This window comes from Chiloscyllium punctatum, chromosome 27 (assembly GCF_047496795.1).
Source record: "Chiloscyllium punctatum isolate Juve2018m chromosome 27, sChiPun1.3, whole genome shotgun sequence".
In the NCBI taxonomy this organism is placed as follows: Eukaryota; Metazoa; Chordata; class Chondrichthyes; order Orectolobiformes; family Hemiscylliidae; genus Chiloscyllium; species Chiloscyllium punctatum.
In genome coordinates, this window is record NC_092765.1 from 12,483,202 (window position 1) to 12,499,578 (window position 16,377).

At 40.2% G+C, this 16,377-nt stretch overlaps 1 protein-coding gene across 2 annotated transcripts in view; it reads left to right on the top strand.

Moving 5' to 3' along the window:
- kdm1a (lysine (K)-specific demethylase 1a) overlaps positions 1–16,018 on the top strand; it is a 64,463-nt gene extending 48,445 nt beyond the window's left edge. For both annotated transcript variants that reach the window (XM_072548101.1, XM_072548100.1), the window contains 2 exons: positions 6,330–6,476; positions 12,637–16,018. In XM_072548101.1, coding sequence (XP_072404202.1) covers positions 6,330–6,476; positions 12,637–12,822 — 333 coding nt within the window. In that variant the 3' untranslated portion in view covers positions 12,823–16,018. The remainder of the gene's footprint in view (positions 1–6,329; positions 6,477–12,636) is intronic.
- Positions 16,019–16,377: the final 359 nt, after the last annotated feature.

Sequence of the window (16,377 nt, forward strand, 5' to 3'; positions counted from 1 at the left end):
CCATTGCTGTAGTGTTTTTGCACAGGAAGACAAATTGATTGTCACTGCTCAAAGTTCAGGCTTTGACAGGAAGTTTGGTATATCAACCATATCACTGTTTAAAATCAATCCATATACTAGTACATGGCTTAGCAGCAACAATTAAGCCAATTATGTTCAAACTTTACTGCTATGTGAGAAGAATTTGGTCCATCATTATCATTGAATGTCAACACTTTTGAGCCAAGCTATTCATTATCTCTGCTGTGGTCTGTTATGGTTACTGTCATCTCTATTGTGCACTAGAATGCATGTGCAGTTTCTGAAAATATATCATACATTACTTATGGCTGTTAAGATTTAAATCAACTAATATATTATTAGAATGCAGAACATAGAACATTACTGCGCAGTACAGGCCCTTCGGCCCTGATGTTGCACTGCCCTGTGAAACCAATTTGAAGCCCATCTAACCTGCACTATTCCATTCTCAACCACATGCTTCCCATTTAAGTGCCCTTAAAGTTGGCGAGTCTACAATTGTTGCAGGCAGTGCGTTCCATGCCCCTGCTACTCTGAGTAAAAAAAACTACCTCTGACCTCTGTCCTATAATCTATCACCCCTTAACCTGAAGCTATGCCCCCTTGTGGTAGCCATCCCCATCCGAGGAATAAGGCTCTCCCTGTCCACCCTATCTCACCCTCTTATTATCTTGTATGTCTCAATTAAGTTACCTCTCAACCTTCTGTCTAACGAAAACAGCCTCAAGTCCCTCAACCTTTCCTCGTAAGCCCTTCGCTCCATACATGGTAACATCCTAGTTAATCTCCTCTGAACCCTTTCCAAAGCTTCCGAATCCTTTCTATAGTGAGGTGACCAGAACTGCACGCAGTACTCCAAGCGTGGCTGCTCCAGAGGTTTGTACAGCTGCAGCATGACCTTGTGGTTCTGAAACTCTCCGCCTCTACCAAGAAAAGCTAACACACTGTATGCCTTCTTGACAGCCCTGTCAACCTGGGTGGCAACTTTGAGGGTCTGTGTACGTGGACACAAAGATCTCTCTGCTCATTTATACTGCCAAGAATCTTACCATTCATCCAGAACTCTGCATTCCTGTTACTCCTTCCAAAGTGAATCACCTCACACTCTTCTTCCACCTTCCATTTGCCACCTCTCAGCCCAGCTCTGCAGTTTATCTATGTCCTTCTGTAACCTCTAACATCCTTCAGCACTATCCACAACTGTATTGACATTAGTGTCATCTGCAAATTTATTAAACTATCCTTCTCTGCCCTCATCCAGGTCATTTATAAAAATGACAAACTGCTGTGGCCCCAAAACAGATCCTTACGGCACACCACTAGTAACTGAACTCCAGGTTAAACCTTTTCCATCAGCCACCACCCTCTGTCTTCTTTCAGCTAGCCAATTACTGATCCAAACCTCTAAATCGCCCTCCATTCCATGCCTCCGTATTTTCTGCAATAGCCTACCATGGGGATCCTTATCAAACACCTTACTGAAATCCATATACACCACATCAACCGTTTTATCCTCATCCACCTGTTTGGTCACCTTCTCAAAGAACTCAGTAGGGTTTGTGAGGCATGATCTACCCTTCACAAAACTGTGTTGACTATCCTTAATCAACTTATTCCTATTGAGATGATTATAATTCCTATCTCTTATAATGTTTTCCAACACTTTACCCACAGCCAAAGTAACACTCACTGGTCTTTAATTACCAGGATTGTCTCTACTCCCCTCCTTGAACAAGGGAACAACATTTGCTATCCTCCAGTGTTCTGGCACTATTCCTGTAGACAGTGACAACATAAAGATCGAAGCCAAAGGCTCGGCAATCTCTTCGCTGGCTTCCAGGAGAATCCTAAGAGAAATCCCACCCGGCCCAGGGGATTTATCTGTTTTCACAATTTCCAGATTTTCTAACACCACCACATTGTGAATCTCAATCCTATCTAGTCCAGTAGCCTGTTTCTCAGTATTCTCCTCGACAACATTATCTTTTTCCAGTGTGAATACTGAAGAAAAATATTCATTTAGCGCTTCCCCTATCTTCTCTGACTCCATGCACAACTTCCCACTACTGTCCTTAATTGGCCCTAATCTTACTCTAGTCATTCTTTTATACCTATGTAAAGCTATCCGCCAAACAACTTCCTGTGACCCCTCATTGCTCATTTTAGCTCTCTCCTTTGGTCTTTCCTGACTACCTTGTAACTCTAAATCGCCTTAGCTGAGCCTTCACATCTCATCCTAACATAAGTCTTCCTCTTACTCTTGATAAGAGATTCAACTTCCTTAGTAAACCACACCTCCTGCGCTTGACAACTTCCTCCCTGTCTGACAAGTACATAATTATCAAGGAGACACAGTTCCTTTAATAAGCTCCACATTTCTATTGTGCCCATCCCTGCAGTTTGCTTCCCCATCCAGTGCATCCTAAATCTTGTCTAATCACGTCATAATTGCCTTTCCCTCAGCTGTAGCTCTTGCCGTCTAGTGTATACCTATCCCTTTCCATCGCTAAAGTAAACATAACTGAACTGTGGTCACTATCACTAAAGTCCTCCCCTATCTCCAAATCTAACACCTGGCCGGGTTCATTACTCAGTACCAAATCTGGGTGCATTTTTTCTGAGGGATATGATATCGGATATTTACATGTCAGGTCAAATTTTCTCATTATTGCATGTAAGGAGGCTGCTTTTTTAAAAGAGTATACTTTTTTCTTCAGAGTAATAGATTTGTGTTTCATTCAAATGCACTATGTAGTATGGAGAACAGTTATTAGGTCTTCACAACTTCATGAGATTTAAGTGACGTAAAACATGCATTCTGTGTGGTGGTGGTGCCGCCATGTACATGATGTGAAATTAGATTGAAAGCTAACTTGTCAACGCAAAGCAGTATGTATAGCACCCAAAAACACACACGTCATCACACTACATTGAACAAACAAGCAGAAAACTATCCACCAGGATACACGAACACCAACTAGCCACAAAACGACACGACTCTCTCTCACTAGTATCCTTACATACAGATAAGGAAGGACACCACTTCGACTAGGACAAGCCAAACAGAGACACACGAGAATTCCTTGAAGCATGGCATTCCAACCAGAACTGTTATTAACAAACACATCGAGTTAGACCCCATCTACCAACCCCTGAGAAAAAGAACAGGAAATGACATCACCACAGGAAATAACATCACCAACCCAAAGAAACCCAAACATATAAATAGAAAGCAGGAATCATGTGCACTGCTTCACCTGAGACCCAATGCGGATGTTACTTGTAGGGTGATGAAATGTCTGGAAATGAACCTTCTAGCTCAGCGAGCAAACCTACATCCAGAGCCTCAACCTGATCTACAAATCTTCTCAAAACTCGCTGTATTGAAAATGTTGTATACCAGTAACTTGTTGCAAGCTTTTCATTGACTACCTTTTCTTTTTTCTCTTCTGGCACTATTCATGTTTTATTCCCTCAATATGGCATCATTAATCATCAGCATGGATTTTCTGTCCAAGTCTATGGATGAAGTTTTAATCTGTAGCCTCCTAACTTTGAGGTCTGAAACATGGCTGACATTTTGTTAACTTTGGTATCAACACATGTTCTCAATGACATAATGTTGTAACACTCGTGGACCTTCCAGCATCTGTGGTTAACGGCTAGCTTCCCCAATGATTTCATACTACAGCATCTCCCTGCCCTCAATTCCTGCTGTCAAAAAAGTTATCGTTACAGATTCCAGGAATTGCCTGATCAATTAACTTTCCCTGTTCCACTCCCAGTGCAAGTACAACCCTGATTCTTTCGTCACAATACTTCTGTTCCCTAGAATAATGTGAGTAGAGCAATTTGCTTCTCACCCTGCATGTTAATGCAGTACATGGGAATCTCTGTGCATTTTGATGTGTATTTATGCACAGCACTTCACCAACACTTCATCAGTATTTAGCTATTATTTGTAAAGGCCGCATGCTTTTATTGCCTTTATTTTTGGTCTGTGGGCTTAAAATGGAAGTTGGTACCTTAAAGCAAGGAGACTACATAAAGATGTCAATCCAGTTTTAAAAGTCACGTTTACTGGAGTACATTGTACCCAGTTCCCAAATCTGTATTTTCTTGGAACAGAGAGCAAAATCAGACTGGCTGGCTTCTGAATAAGAGACAACTATTTGTCTGGGCCCCTGATCAGGTTGCCATGTCTAGTGGGGTCCATGCAGCAGAGAATCATCTAATCTGGAAAGAGAAAGCATCAAATAATCCTGAAAGTCTCCAATAATAACTGCTTTTTGCCTTACAATTCCCCAATATTGATTGAGTTTTTTGAAGAAGTAACAAAGAAGATTGATGAGGGCAGAGCAGTAGATGTGATCCATACGGACTTCAGTAAGGCGACAAGGTTCCCCATGGGAGACTGATTAGCAAGGTTAGATCTCATGGAATACAGGGAGAACTAGCCGTTTGGATACAGAACTGGCTCAAAGGTAGAAGACAGAGGGTGGTGGTGGAGGGTTGTTTTTCAGACTGGAGGCTTGTGACCAGTGGAGTGCCACAAGGATCGGTGCTGGGCCCTGTACTTTTTGTCATTTACATAAATGATTTGGATGCGAACATAAGAGGTACAGTTAGTAAGTTTGCAGATGACACCAAAATTGGACAGCGAAGAGGGTTACCTCAGATTGTAACAGGATCTGGACTAGATGGGCCAATGGACTGAGAAGTGGCAGATGGACTTTAATTCAGATAAATGTGCGGTGCTGCATTTTGGGAAAGCAAATCTTAGCAGGACTTATACACTTAATGGTTAGGTCCTAGGGAGTGTTGCTGAACAAAGAGACCTTGGAGTGCAGGTTCATATCTCCTTGAAAGTGGAGTTGCAGGTAGATAGGATAGTGAAGAAGGCGTTTGGGTATGCTTTCCTTTATTGATCAGAGTATTGGGTACAGGAGTTGGGAGGTCATATTGCGGCTGTACAGGACATTGGTTAGGCCACTGTTGGAATATTGCGTGCAATTCTGGTCTCCTTCCTATCGGAAAGATGTTGTGAAACTTGAAAGGGTTCAGGAAAGATTTACAAGGATGTTGACAGGATTGAAGGATCTGAGCTGCAGGGAGAGGCTGAACAGGCTGGGGCTGTTTTCCCTGGAGCGTCGGAGGCTGAGGGGTGACCTTATAGAGATTTACAAAATCATGAGGGTCATGGATAGGGTAAATAGACAAAGTCTTTTCCCTGGGGTTGGGGAGTCCAGAACTCGAGGGCATAGGTTTAGGGTGAGAGGGGAAAGATATAAAAGAGACCTAAGGAGCAACCTTTTCACGCAGAGGATGGTATGTGTATGGAATGAGCTGCCAGAGGAAGTGGTGGAGGCTGGTACAATTGCAACATTTAAGAGGCATTTGTATGGGTATATGAATAGGAAGGGTTTGGAGGGATATGGGCCGGGTGCTGGCAGGTGGGACTAGATTGGGTTGGGATATCTGGTCATCATGGACGGGTTGGACCGAAGGGTCTGTTTCCATGCTGTACATCTCTTTGACTCTATGACTCTATTTGTGGCTAAATATAGAAACCTGGTGAGTGTTTTAACCTGAGCTCGTCCATCATGTAAACAGGGGATTTTGAATTGTTTGGTTAAATCCTTTCACAATTGTGATGATTCCAGGAATAGTGGATCATGATTTCTAATGTCCTACCTCAATGAGTTGTGACGTAGGTTTAAAATGTTTAAATAACATTTAAACTAATTCAGAACTTTGGCATAATTGGATCATTTATTGATAATATTTGTTTGTGCTTAAAGTTTTTAATGAAGCTGTTGGATGAGACTTAATGGCTTTTTTTTTCTTTCTTTTGACTGTCTCTGCAAAATGTAAAGTGGGTGGTGATGTAGCAATACTGCCACTGGACTGGTAATCTAAAACCCCATGCCAGTGATTGGGGACATGGTTCAAATCCCACCATATCAGAGGGTGAAATTTGAATTAAATAAATCTGGCGTCAGCTGGTTTGATGGTGACCATGTAACTTCTGCCAATTGTCATAAAAACCCACCTGGTTCACTGATCTGCAGGGAAGGAAATCCGAATAGCCCTTAATTCTGAGGAAAGTAATGTCTGTCACTTTGGTTGTGTACTTTATCCTACTGTTTTTCTTGCAGCCAAAGGAGACTGTTGTTACTCGCTGGCGTGCTGATCCGTGGGCACGTGGTTCCTATTCTTATGTGGCTGCTGGCTCTTCTGGTATAATTCTGAGGAAAGTAATGTCTGTCACTTTGGTTGTGTACTTTATCCTACTGTTTTTCTTGCAGCCAAAGGAGACTGTTGTTACTCGCTGGCGTGCTGATCCGTGGGCACGTGGTTCCTATTCTTATGTGGCTGCTGGCTCTTCTGGTAATGACTATGATCTAATGGCACAACCCGTGACCCCAGGTCCCAGCATCCCTGGGGCTCCTCAGGTAAAAATCTGATATTTAGACTTTGGTAGTTTGTTTACTGAGATGTTCAGTTTTTGATCATAGTGTTGTAGACCAATTTATCTGCAAAATATCAGAGGTATTTTACATTGCAACCTATCTGTTGATAGAACGTCATTAAAGAGTGTTTGAAGATGGGGTTGTGAATTGTCTTCCCCTTTCCATTGGAAAACTAACAGTGATCCATTCATAAATTTTCTGCTGCGATTGTCATGACTGGGGAAGTACCAAGTTTGTCACTGTTGCTGAAATACCATTTTGGAGCTATGAATTAAGTCTGTTGAATAGGGAGTGTATGCTTGATAGTAAAGTGCAATTTTTTTATTCATTAGTTCGAAACACAAGATATGTTACACAAGGTTTATCTTTTGACTTATAGGTGATAATATGGCGAGTGGGATTTAGTGGTCTAACTCAAAAAATCTGCCTCTTTAAAAACTCTTGCATGAAAGATATCATGTAACTTTAAAGCAGCAAACTCAATTTGTTTCAATAAATGGAAAGTTGATTTCAGTTGAGCAGTCAGTTGTAATACTATGTGACTTTAATCAGCTATGATAGTTTTTGTTTTAGTCAATCATGGGATATGGATGTCACTGGCCAGGCCAGTATATATTGCCCAGAGGGCAGTTAAAAGTCAGCTGTATTGCTGTTGATCTGGAGTCACATACAAGCCATGCAAGATAGGGAGGACAGATTTCCTTCCCAAAAGGGCATTGGTGAACTAAATGGACTTTTCCCAACAGTTGGCAACGGTTTTACAGAATTGACATTGTTTATTGTCAGGTGTATGCAAGTTACAACAAACAGTGCAGTGAAAAGTATATAATGTCGTCAACACATGGCACTATCTATGGTACAAAAAGTGGAGAAAATAAAGAAATGTTATAGTACATTACAGATATACATAGTATAAGTTTGGAAAGCAAGAAATAAAGTTAAATAGATAGACATTACAGTCGATCTATAAGGGCTTCCATGTGGTCTGACTGGGCTCCACCAGTTCCCAACTAATAGCCATCTTTGCACCTGGCCTGGTGGCTGTGGTCCACACTGGGTTGTTGACATCCCCTGCTTGGCTCCAGACCGTCCCTGCTCTCCTGGGTCACTGAAAGCCCCTGCTTGGCTCCAGACCGTCCCTGCTTTGCACGGGGCCCACTGGCTGCCATCCCTAGTCCGGGGTGCTGACCTCCCCCCAGGCCATCCCCAATCTGCTCTGAGCCACTGACAGAAGAAGAAAAAAATATCGAGAAAGAAGAGAACAGGAAAGAAAGGAACGGATGGAGCAGACAAGCACCGGCTGGAGCATCCTGGATTTATAAGAACAAGGGTCATCATTAGACTCTGAATCCCAGGGTTTTATTGAATTGAAATTCCACCATCTGCCATGGTGAGACTTTAACCCGGCTCCGCAGGGCATTACCTGGGTCTCTCGTTTAACAGTCTGTTGATGGACATTGCTGGCCAGTTTATGATGAGTTCCAACTTCTATTCAACAGCTCCATCATGCTATATGGAAAGCATGAAGGCCTGTTTGTCTAATGGAAGTGTGAGCACTGTTTGTAATAGAAACTGTGACTTATTTGCCCTTACAAATAAGTGAATAGCATGGAACTGAATGGTTCTGAAAGGGCTGAGGCATGTTGACCATTACCAAGAGATGGAAATGTTTTGTCAAGAATTTGAACTGAGTTGGCACCTATATTGTACAAGATCTCCAAACTAGTAGAAAGCACTGATCTTTGGTTCTGTAGTTATTTTGTCAGGAATGTTCAGTTAGCAGGAAAGGCTTGAAGAATATGTTGTGCTTGCTTAATCTAACTCATAGAATTTTGAGGCGTAGAAGTGGAGTATTTGATCCATCATCCTTTTGGAAAGAATACTCAGTAATCCCATTCCCTTGTTGTTAGCCCGCAATCCTACAGCTATTTCCTTTTCAAGTATTTATTTCCTTTTGAAAATTGCTAATGAACTTGCTTTCATCACCCTTTCAAGTGGTGCACATCAGATCATTAATAGCATGTTGAATAAAAACAAGAGTTTCAAACTTCCTTGTTTTTATGTACACATCTGTTTTTACAACAATAGTTCATAAGTGCTTTTTTAATATAGGTTTATCAACTTGTCCTGTCATGTTCACAGACTTGTCTATAAAACCCAAAGTGTCTTTAAAATTATGCCAGCCCGTAATTGTATCATTAAGTATATATTGCTTCGCCTCCTTATTCTTTTCAAGTTCCATTGCCTTGCACTTCTGTGCTAAATTTCATCTGCCACATCTGCTTAATTTGTTGGTGTGTCCCTGTGTTCCTTTAAATAGTCTGCCGTTAACATCTTCATTGTTTAACACGTTTCACTTTTGCACCATCAGCAAAGTTTGAGATTGAGATTTCACCAAAAAGAATTTCGTTACTAATGTTGATCCCAGGCGACTCCATTGATTACTTCTCTCCAGTCTGGCAAAATAACCATTCACCACTGCTTTGTGTGTCACAATCAATTTTGTTTTTACAGCCTTTTCTCTTTAATTCCTTTGGGCTTCTGGCGAATAGAGATTAAAATCAAATGGAGAAAAGGGTTTATGACCCGCAGCAAATCCAGAATCCAGTTGAAGTTGAGCCAAATACGACTGAGGTAGATGTTTAGCTGGCTAGTTTTTCAGTACCAGGTTTTATGTTTCTGTGCTCAATCCTGCAATTCCTTGGCATAATTCCAGTATCTAAAGAGGGCAGACATTGTCACCATTTAGCCTCAGCAATTTCTGCCATTATGTAGTCCAAGACTACACCCTATTTGAGCTGGACAACTTTTCTACTCAAAACTCTCAACCTTTTACATAGCTCCTCTACCTACCCTATCTAAATGGTCTCCTGTTTGCTCCTTTGCTTCACTTCACACATGCTAGACAGTGATCAACTCCAACAAGACAGCATTTAACCATCTTCTTGACGTTCAATGGCATTTACCTGCGCTGAATTCTCCACTACCCCCAACTTGGGGCTTATCATTGGCCAGAAACTGACCTGGACTAGCCATCAAGACACTGTTACTATGAGAGCAGGTCAGAGACTGCTGAGAATTGTGCAGTGATGAATTCACCTTCTAACTTCTGAAGTGTCTCCATTATGAGTTCTTGTGGGAGGCAACCACATGTCAGGGTGTGAAGGAGAAACTATAGATGTAATATGTAAGATGAAGATGTTTGCCCTCAGTGAAAGAAAAGCAACTGGACTTGACAATACAACTTCCTGAACCACCTCTAAAATTCAGTAACATTAACTCTTGGTCTCCACTCTACTTTCCTGCCTGTAACCTATCAACTTTAGGAACATAGGAACAGGAGGAGGACATTCAGCCCCTTGATGTTTGCTTTCATTGCTCAGACCATTGAGTATATTGTAGGAGTTGGGCCATCATGTTGTGGTTGCACAGGATGTTGGTGAGCCCACTTTTGGATTACTGTATGCAGTTCTGGACAACCTATTACAGGAAGGAGATGATTCAATTGGAGAGGGTGCAGAAAAGATTGGTAAGGATGTTCCCAGGACTGGAGGGTTTGAGTTATGAAAGGAGGCTGATTGGCTGTACCTTTCTCACTGGGGCGTAGGGAGTTGTGAGATGACCGTAGAGATTTATAAAATCGTGAGAGGCATGATAAGGTGAATGCTGAAGTCTTTTCCCAAGGGTAGTAGAGTTCAAAACTAGATGAGGGGAGATAGATTTAAAAGGGACCTAAGGGCAATTTTTTCACAGTGTCACAAGTGGAATGAACTGCCAGTGGAAGTGGTAGATGTAAGTACAGTTACAGCGTTAAAGACATTTGGATAGGTATATGAATAGGAAAGGTTGAGGGATATGGGCCCAATGCAGACAAATGTGGCTAGATTAGTTTGGGAGACTTGATTAGCATGGCTATATTGGACTGAAGGGTCTGTTTCTGTGCTGTATGACTATAACTTACCAGACACCGGTTCAAGGTGAGGGGCAGGAGGTTTAGGGGGAAGTGAGGAAAAACGTTTTTGCCCAGAGGACAGTGACAGTCTGGAATGTGCTGTCTGGGAGGGTAGTTGCTGTGACTTGCCTCACGTACTTTAAAAAGTACCTGGATGAGCACTTGGCATATCATAACATTCAAGGCTATGGGCCAAGTGCTGGTAAATGGGATTAGGTTAAAAGCCAGGTGTTTCTCATGTGTGGGTGCAGACACAATAGGCTGAAGGATCTGTTCTGCACTGTGAGATTCTAGTTAAGTTGTCCCTTTTATGACACCCAGTCATGTCTTCTCAATTTCTACCCCCCATTCCACAACCGTTTATTTCCTTTTTCAGTTCTCCTCTGCACTTGCTGTATCCAGTTTAATTCCCTCTGTTGTGAGGAATCTACCATTTACCATGAGTTTTTTTTTCTTCTTAATCTAAATATAGATCATTTTCTTAACAAAAGTAACACTTAATGAAGGTGTGAAATAAATGAAGTTTCTGTGCAAATATCCTAAATGAAAAACTAAACCTTTATTATGTGTCAGAATTTTTTTTTGTCAAAATCCAGTCTTTGAATTATTTGTATTGGAGAGTTGTTGGCCCTGTTACAGACATGTTCTGATTGTTCAGCTGGATTGAGCAGCACCAGAATGCTAGTTTGATTTAGCAGACTTTTATAATGATTTTTCAATATCTAGATAGATGGATGCACTGAAAAATGTTAGAGTTTCTGGTCCTATCCACAGAAGTTACAGACAAATTGTGGCAGTTCTCCAGAATTTGTGATCAATCCAAAGAAGTGTGATTTTCCAAAAACAACATGGATGTTTGTAGAACTTGCAATGTAGTTGTCACCTTTCTGCCTGAATGTGCGTGTATTTACTTGTTCACATACTGTTGTGCCTTCCTGTATGCTTTTTCTCCTGCTGCCATTTCATTACTTACATAAGTACAAATTATTTTTCTTCCTCGGTGTCTCGTCTACTTGCTTTTATTCCCTACCTCTATAAAACTCCTGCTTTTATTCCATTTCCTGTTTCTCGCTCTAAGACATCTTCTCCTTTTGCCTGTTGCAATTTCTCAGCCATGAATTGAAGAGAATTGGATTGCACAAGCTTAAATTTCATACTAGTTCTTATCCTGGGGTGTGCTCACATTTCTGTTTGAAAACTTTGCTCTGAACAGAATTTGTTGTCACGCACAGACAAGCAATAGGGCTTCCAATCTAACTAGTAACTTTGTTGCACTTAAAGTTAACCAAAGATCAAAATTTCAGATGATAATGTGGTAGAGATACTTCTCAATATGGCTGGCTGTAGTTGTTTCTCCAGTGGCCTCTGCCAACATCACAAAAACAGATTATCTGGTCACAATCTCATGGTGTTCGTGGGATCTTGCTGTGTGCATTTGGCTGCTATGTTTTCTCCATTACAGCAGGGATTCCACTTCAAAAGTACTTCAATAGCTGTAAAGTGCTTTAAGATATCTTGTAGTTATGAAAAATGCTTTAGAAATGAAAGTCTCTATTTGTTTGGCTGGAAATAGCAGATAGTCAAGCTAAATTTGTTGAGGCAACAAACAGTTTCCACAGGTTCACCACCAGTGCCCAGGGCTGAGGAGGGAAGACAACAAGGACTATGAAAGAACCATTGACAGCATTAATTAGAGAGCCATTGGACAATGGCTGTGTCAGATAGATTGGAGAATAATCAAACATGCAGTTACTTTCAAAATGGTTTGCAAATAATACACTGTTCCATCCTGTATCTCATCTGTGGAAAGAAAGCTAACAGATTATCAACTTGGCTGTTATTATGTCATTATTGTACACATAATCAATGAATATGGATTCCTGTCTGACCAAGCTCCTTGACTTTAAGAAAGAAATGCCGAAATGGGTTGTGACAAACTTTGCAGCATGTTGAGATTTCCAGAAAGTATTTGGAAACTTTGTCTGAAAATCTGTTGAGCTAAAAGAAGACTTTCATGCCAAGAGGTAAAGCATATAAAATGAGATATGAAGAGTATGCAGTGAAATTAAGGTTTATTTTATTTTAAAAACATGATTTGTTTGAAAGCCTTTTAAGATTAAAATGCAAAACATGAGTGGCAATAGTTTAATTATCTGTGAAACTGATTCTGTTTTCTTTCTGTTGTTGTAGCCAGTCCCTCGTCTCTTCTTTGCTGGAGAGCACACTATTCGCAACTACCCTGCAACAGTTCATGGTGCTTTGTTGAGCGGATTAAGGGAAGCCGGTCGAATTGCTGATCAATTTCTAGGTGCAATGTACACTCTTGCACGACAAGCGACGCCTAGTATCCCTACCCAACAACCCAGTAGCATGTAATTTATAAAAAGGCAAGAGTGCTATGATGGAAATCATTCTATTGAATTTCATTGGGGGTTTAACAACAAAAGCTACCGTAGCCCTACAGCAGGCTCGCTGTAGACTTGATGCACTGGTCTCAAACCTCCTTTGCTTCGTCCCCATTACTGCCGAGTCTTTGGGGCATCATGACCACGCAACTGAGCCAAGTGGGACAGCTTACTTCGGCTGTGGGAGTGGGAGGGACACTTCTCACTAAATTACATAGTAACCCATTCTAATGCCTTGGGTATACTGTAGCATTAACTCCTGTGTAAATGCATCAGGCATTTTGTTAGTGAGAGCAAGAGCGTGAGTGATTGTGTTATTAAGGTGTTTTTTTTTCCCCAGCCATACTAGTATGTGCTTTAGGATATTTTGAGTATGAATTTGCAGAAATAAAACATTTTGATGTAAGGGTCAACAATTCCATAAGAATGGCATTTGATTTAATGTGTCGTTACTGTAAACACTAGGGCTGTTAATGGAACAAGGTAGCTTCATGTTGAGGTTTGTTCAGATTGTATTGTTTTTTGTTACAATGCTTACACTGCATCATCTAGGTTTGTGAGGAATTCCTTTTGGACCAATCTTACTTGCTGTAATGAATTTCACTGTAACCATGTACCCTAATTAACTGTGGTTACTTTGCACTCTAAAGTATTTAAAATACTCAGACGGTCTTTACATATGTTACAACTACCATTCTTGTTTTCGAAAATGCTACCTAAAAATGTGGTATAAACTGGAATAACTGATGTTTGGAGTATATTGAAAGTGCCCAGTGCATCTAATTGATGTTTAATGGTCCAAATTCACTCTTCTTTTGGTCCCAGATGCTATGTTTAAACCTCTTGTAAGGGCCAACAATCTCTACCAATGTCAGGGACCTGAGCACTGCAACATATGCAAAAGGGTAAAATTGTGTGTTTCCCTTATGTCACAAGGAATGTTCCGACTGGCTGGCTGGACAAAAGGTTATGTTTAAAGCTCCTTGTTTTTTGCACCTTAAAGTCGTCTCCAGGGGAATTTTTTTCAGTTCTTCAATTTTGCATCGCAGTAGAATCCCTGCGTCCGATTTTATACCAACAAACAATTTCACACACTAACTAGTGAAATCCACTTGTAGTGACCTTGTGCATGCAGTTATCAAATAGAAGTTGTCAAATCCACTTTTATGAACTTGCAGGGTGTGGTTAAATAAATGAATTGTATTAGTTATGATGCTTTACACACCTTGTGACCTTGGCATTCTTAAAGTTGCCCCACTTTTACATTCCATCTGTTTTCTGCCCAAGACCAGCACTCTATTCAGTTGGCTCTATTTTTGGATTTGGAATGTGAATGACACCAGTAAAACCATATTTACTCCTCAAAGGGCGATGATGCGTCTATTTTTGATCTTATTGCAATCAAGTTATTAGTCCATGTCAGAGACCAATTTTAATCAGCTGCATTTCAATAATTCTGGCTAGGCAGGGCCAAAGGGCATTAGTTAGATACTTGCAATAGTCCAGCTAATTTTATAGTTTTAAGCTATCAGATTTATTACTTTAATGTGCACATTATGCTGGAAATCTGAAGTAAAAACACAGCATGCTTGACAATATTTGTATGTCAGATGCTGCCTGTCTTGTATATTCCTGTATTCTTCAATTTAGCACTCAGGTAGGATTTGAACTCAGCTTCTGGGTTGCCAGTACAGTACACAAAGGCTGTTAAATAGCTGACAAATGCAGGTAGTTAATAATGCAGATAAGTATTGAATTAAGTGCCTTTGGCCTGAAAATGTATTGATTAATTGGCATTATTTATTTATTATAATTAATTAAATTATAATTAATTAATGCCACCAATTAATCAATACATTTTCAAAATGTATTATCATACATAATTATAATTAATGGCATGAGCAATCCAGGGGCCCAGACTAATGCTCTAGCATGGGGACATGGATTCATATCTTGTCACAGCAACTGATGGAATTTAAGTTAATTAACTGAGTAATTGAATTTAATTTAAAATTGAAAGCTACTCTCTAATGATGACCATGAAATTATGTTTGCTGTAAAACAAAATGCATCTTGTTCACTGTTCTTTATCTTGAGGTGGAAATCTGCTACTCTTATCTGATCTGGCCGACATATGACTCCAGATCTGTAGCAATGTGATTCTTCACTGCTGTCAAAGACAGTCAGAGACTGGGAACAAATGCTGACCCTACAAGTAATGCCAACATCTCATGAGTGCATATTAAAAATTTTTAAAAATTAAAAGGTGTTAGAATCCCGCGCAGTGCACTAGGAGGGGTGACTAAGCAGCTATTTAAAGCATCAGTCAGTGGTACTGCAGACATTAAGGATCACCTATACTGATCAGTCAAGGTTTAAGATTGGAGAGCTGGCAGAACAATTAGTGAGTTTGTTATGCTGTATCCTTATGGGTTTTTAAGTGTATTTATCAAATTCCCTACACCCCTATTCTCTTGAATCTATGAAGACTGTATTGTGATGTTATTAATAATGTGTTCAATGACTGCACTTCAGAACTGCTTTATTCACTATAAAATGGTTTGGGACATCCTAAGATTGTGAAAGGAATTATATAATTGCCAGTTTTTAAAAAGATTTCCTGAGCTGGCAGTGGTACATTGTGTCACACTTGATAATCTGGTTGAAGATTATGTCACAGCAGTACCTATAGTTTTTAATTGAATCACTCTTCTGGTAGTTTATTTTACCATATATCTTTAGTGTGCCAAGATGTAACAAGGTTTTTACTGTGAATTATTGACATTTTTGTCAACCCTAGTGTCTACAGTCAAAGCAAATTATGTTATGCTTTTTAATTGGTTTACAGATGATGTAGATTGAATTGCAAGGGCAGTTTCTGAAGTACATTGAAATGGCTTTCCATTAGAATTAACAGCTGGTCCACAAATATGCATGAAATGCCATTGGGACTTTTCATTTTTTTACACATTTTAAACCGTGGAAAAACCGTGTATAATTTTTATTGGCTTGTCAGATTTGTATTTTGGCAAAGAAGGGTGTAACAAAAAAAAAGCGCCTTGTTTGCTAAATTTTAGAAGATTTTGCACTTTTTGTCATCGGTGTGCTAAGACTATACCTTGTTTAAGGCCATAAATATATTTTAAATAAAAAGTGAAATGTATGGATTTTTGTGTGGTCGTGATGTTTTTTGAAAAGCAATCATTATTTTGTTCCTAAATAGAGTAGTGGAAGGTATGTTTACTTATTTAAAGGTCACCTTGTTCCAGTTGACTTGTTAGAGTTAGTACTCAGACTAATGAACATCTTGTTAGGTCTTTCATTTACATTGTTTGCTGATTGGAGTAGGGGGCCACACAATTGACCTCAGAGCACCCGGGCCAGGAGTGAATGGCAAGAATAGGTTTGTGTTCTAGATGATCCCACTGCCCAGTGACAGATGCTGGGAAAAGTGTGGGGCGTTGTGGGATGGCGAAAGGACTGTGCACACTTCAGATGAATAACTTGTCCATAGACTCTGGAGAAC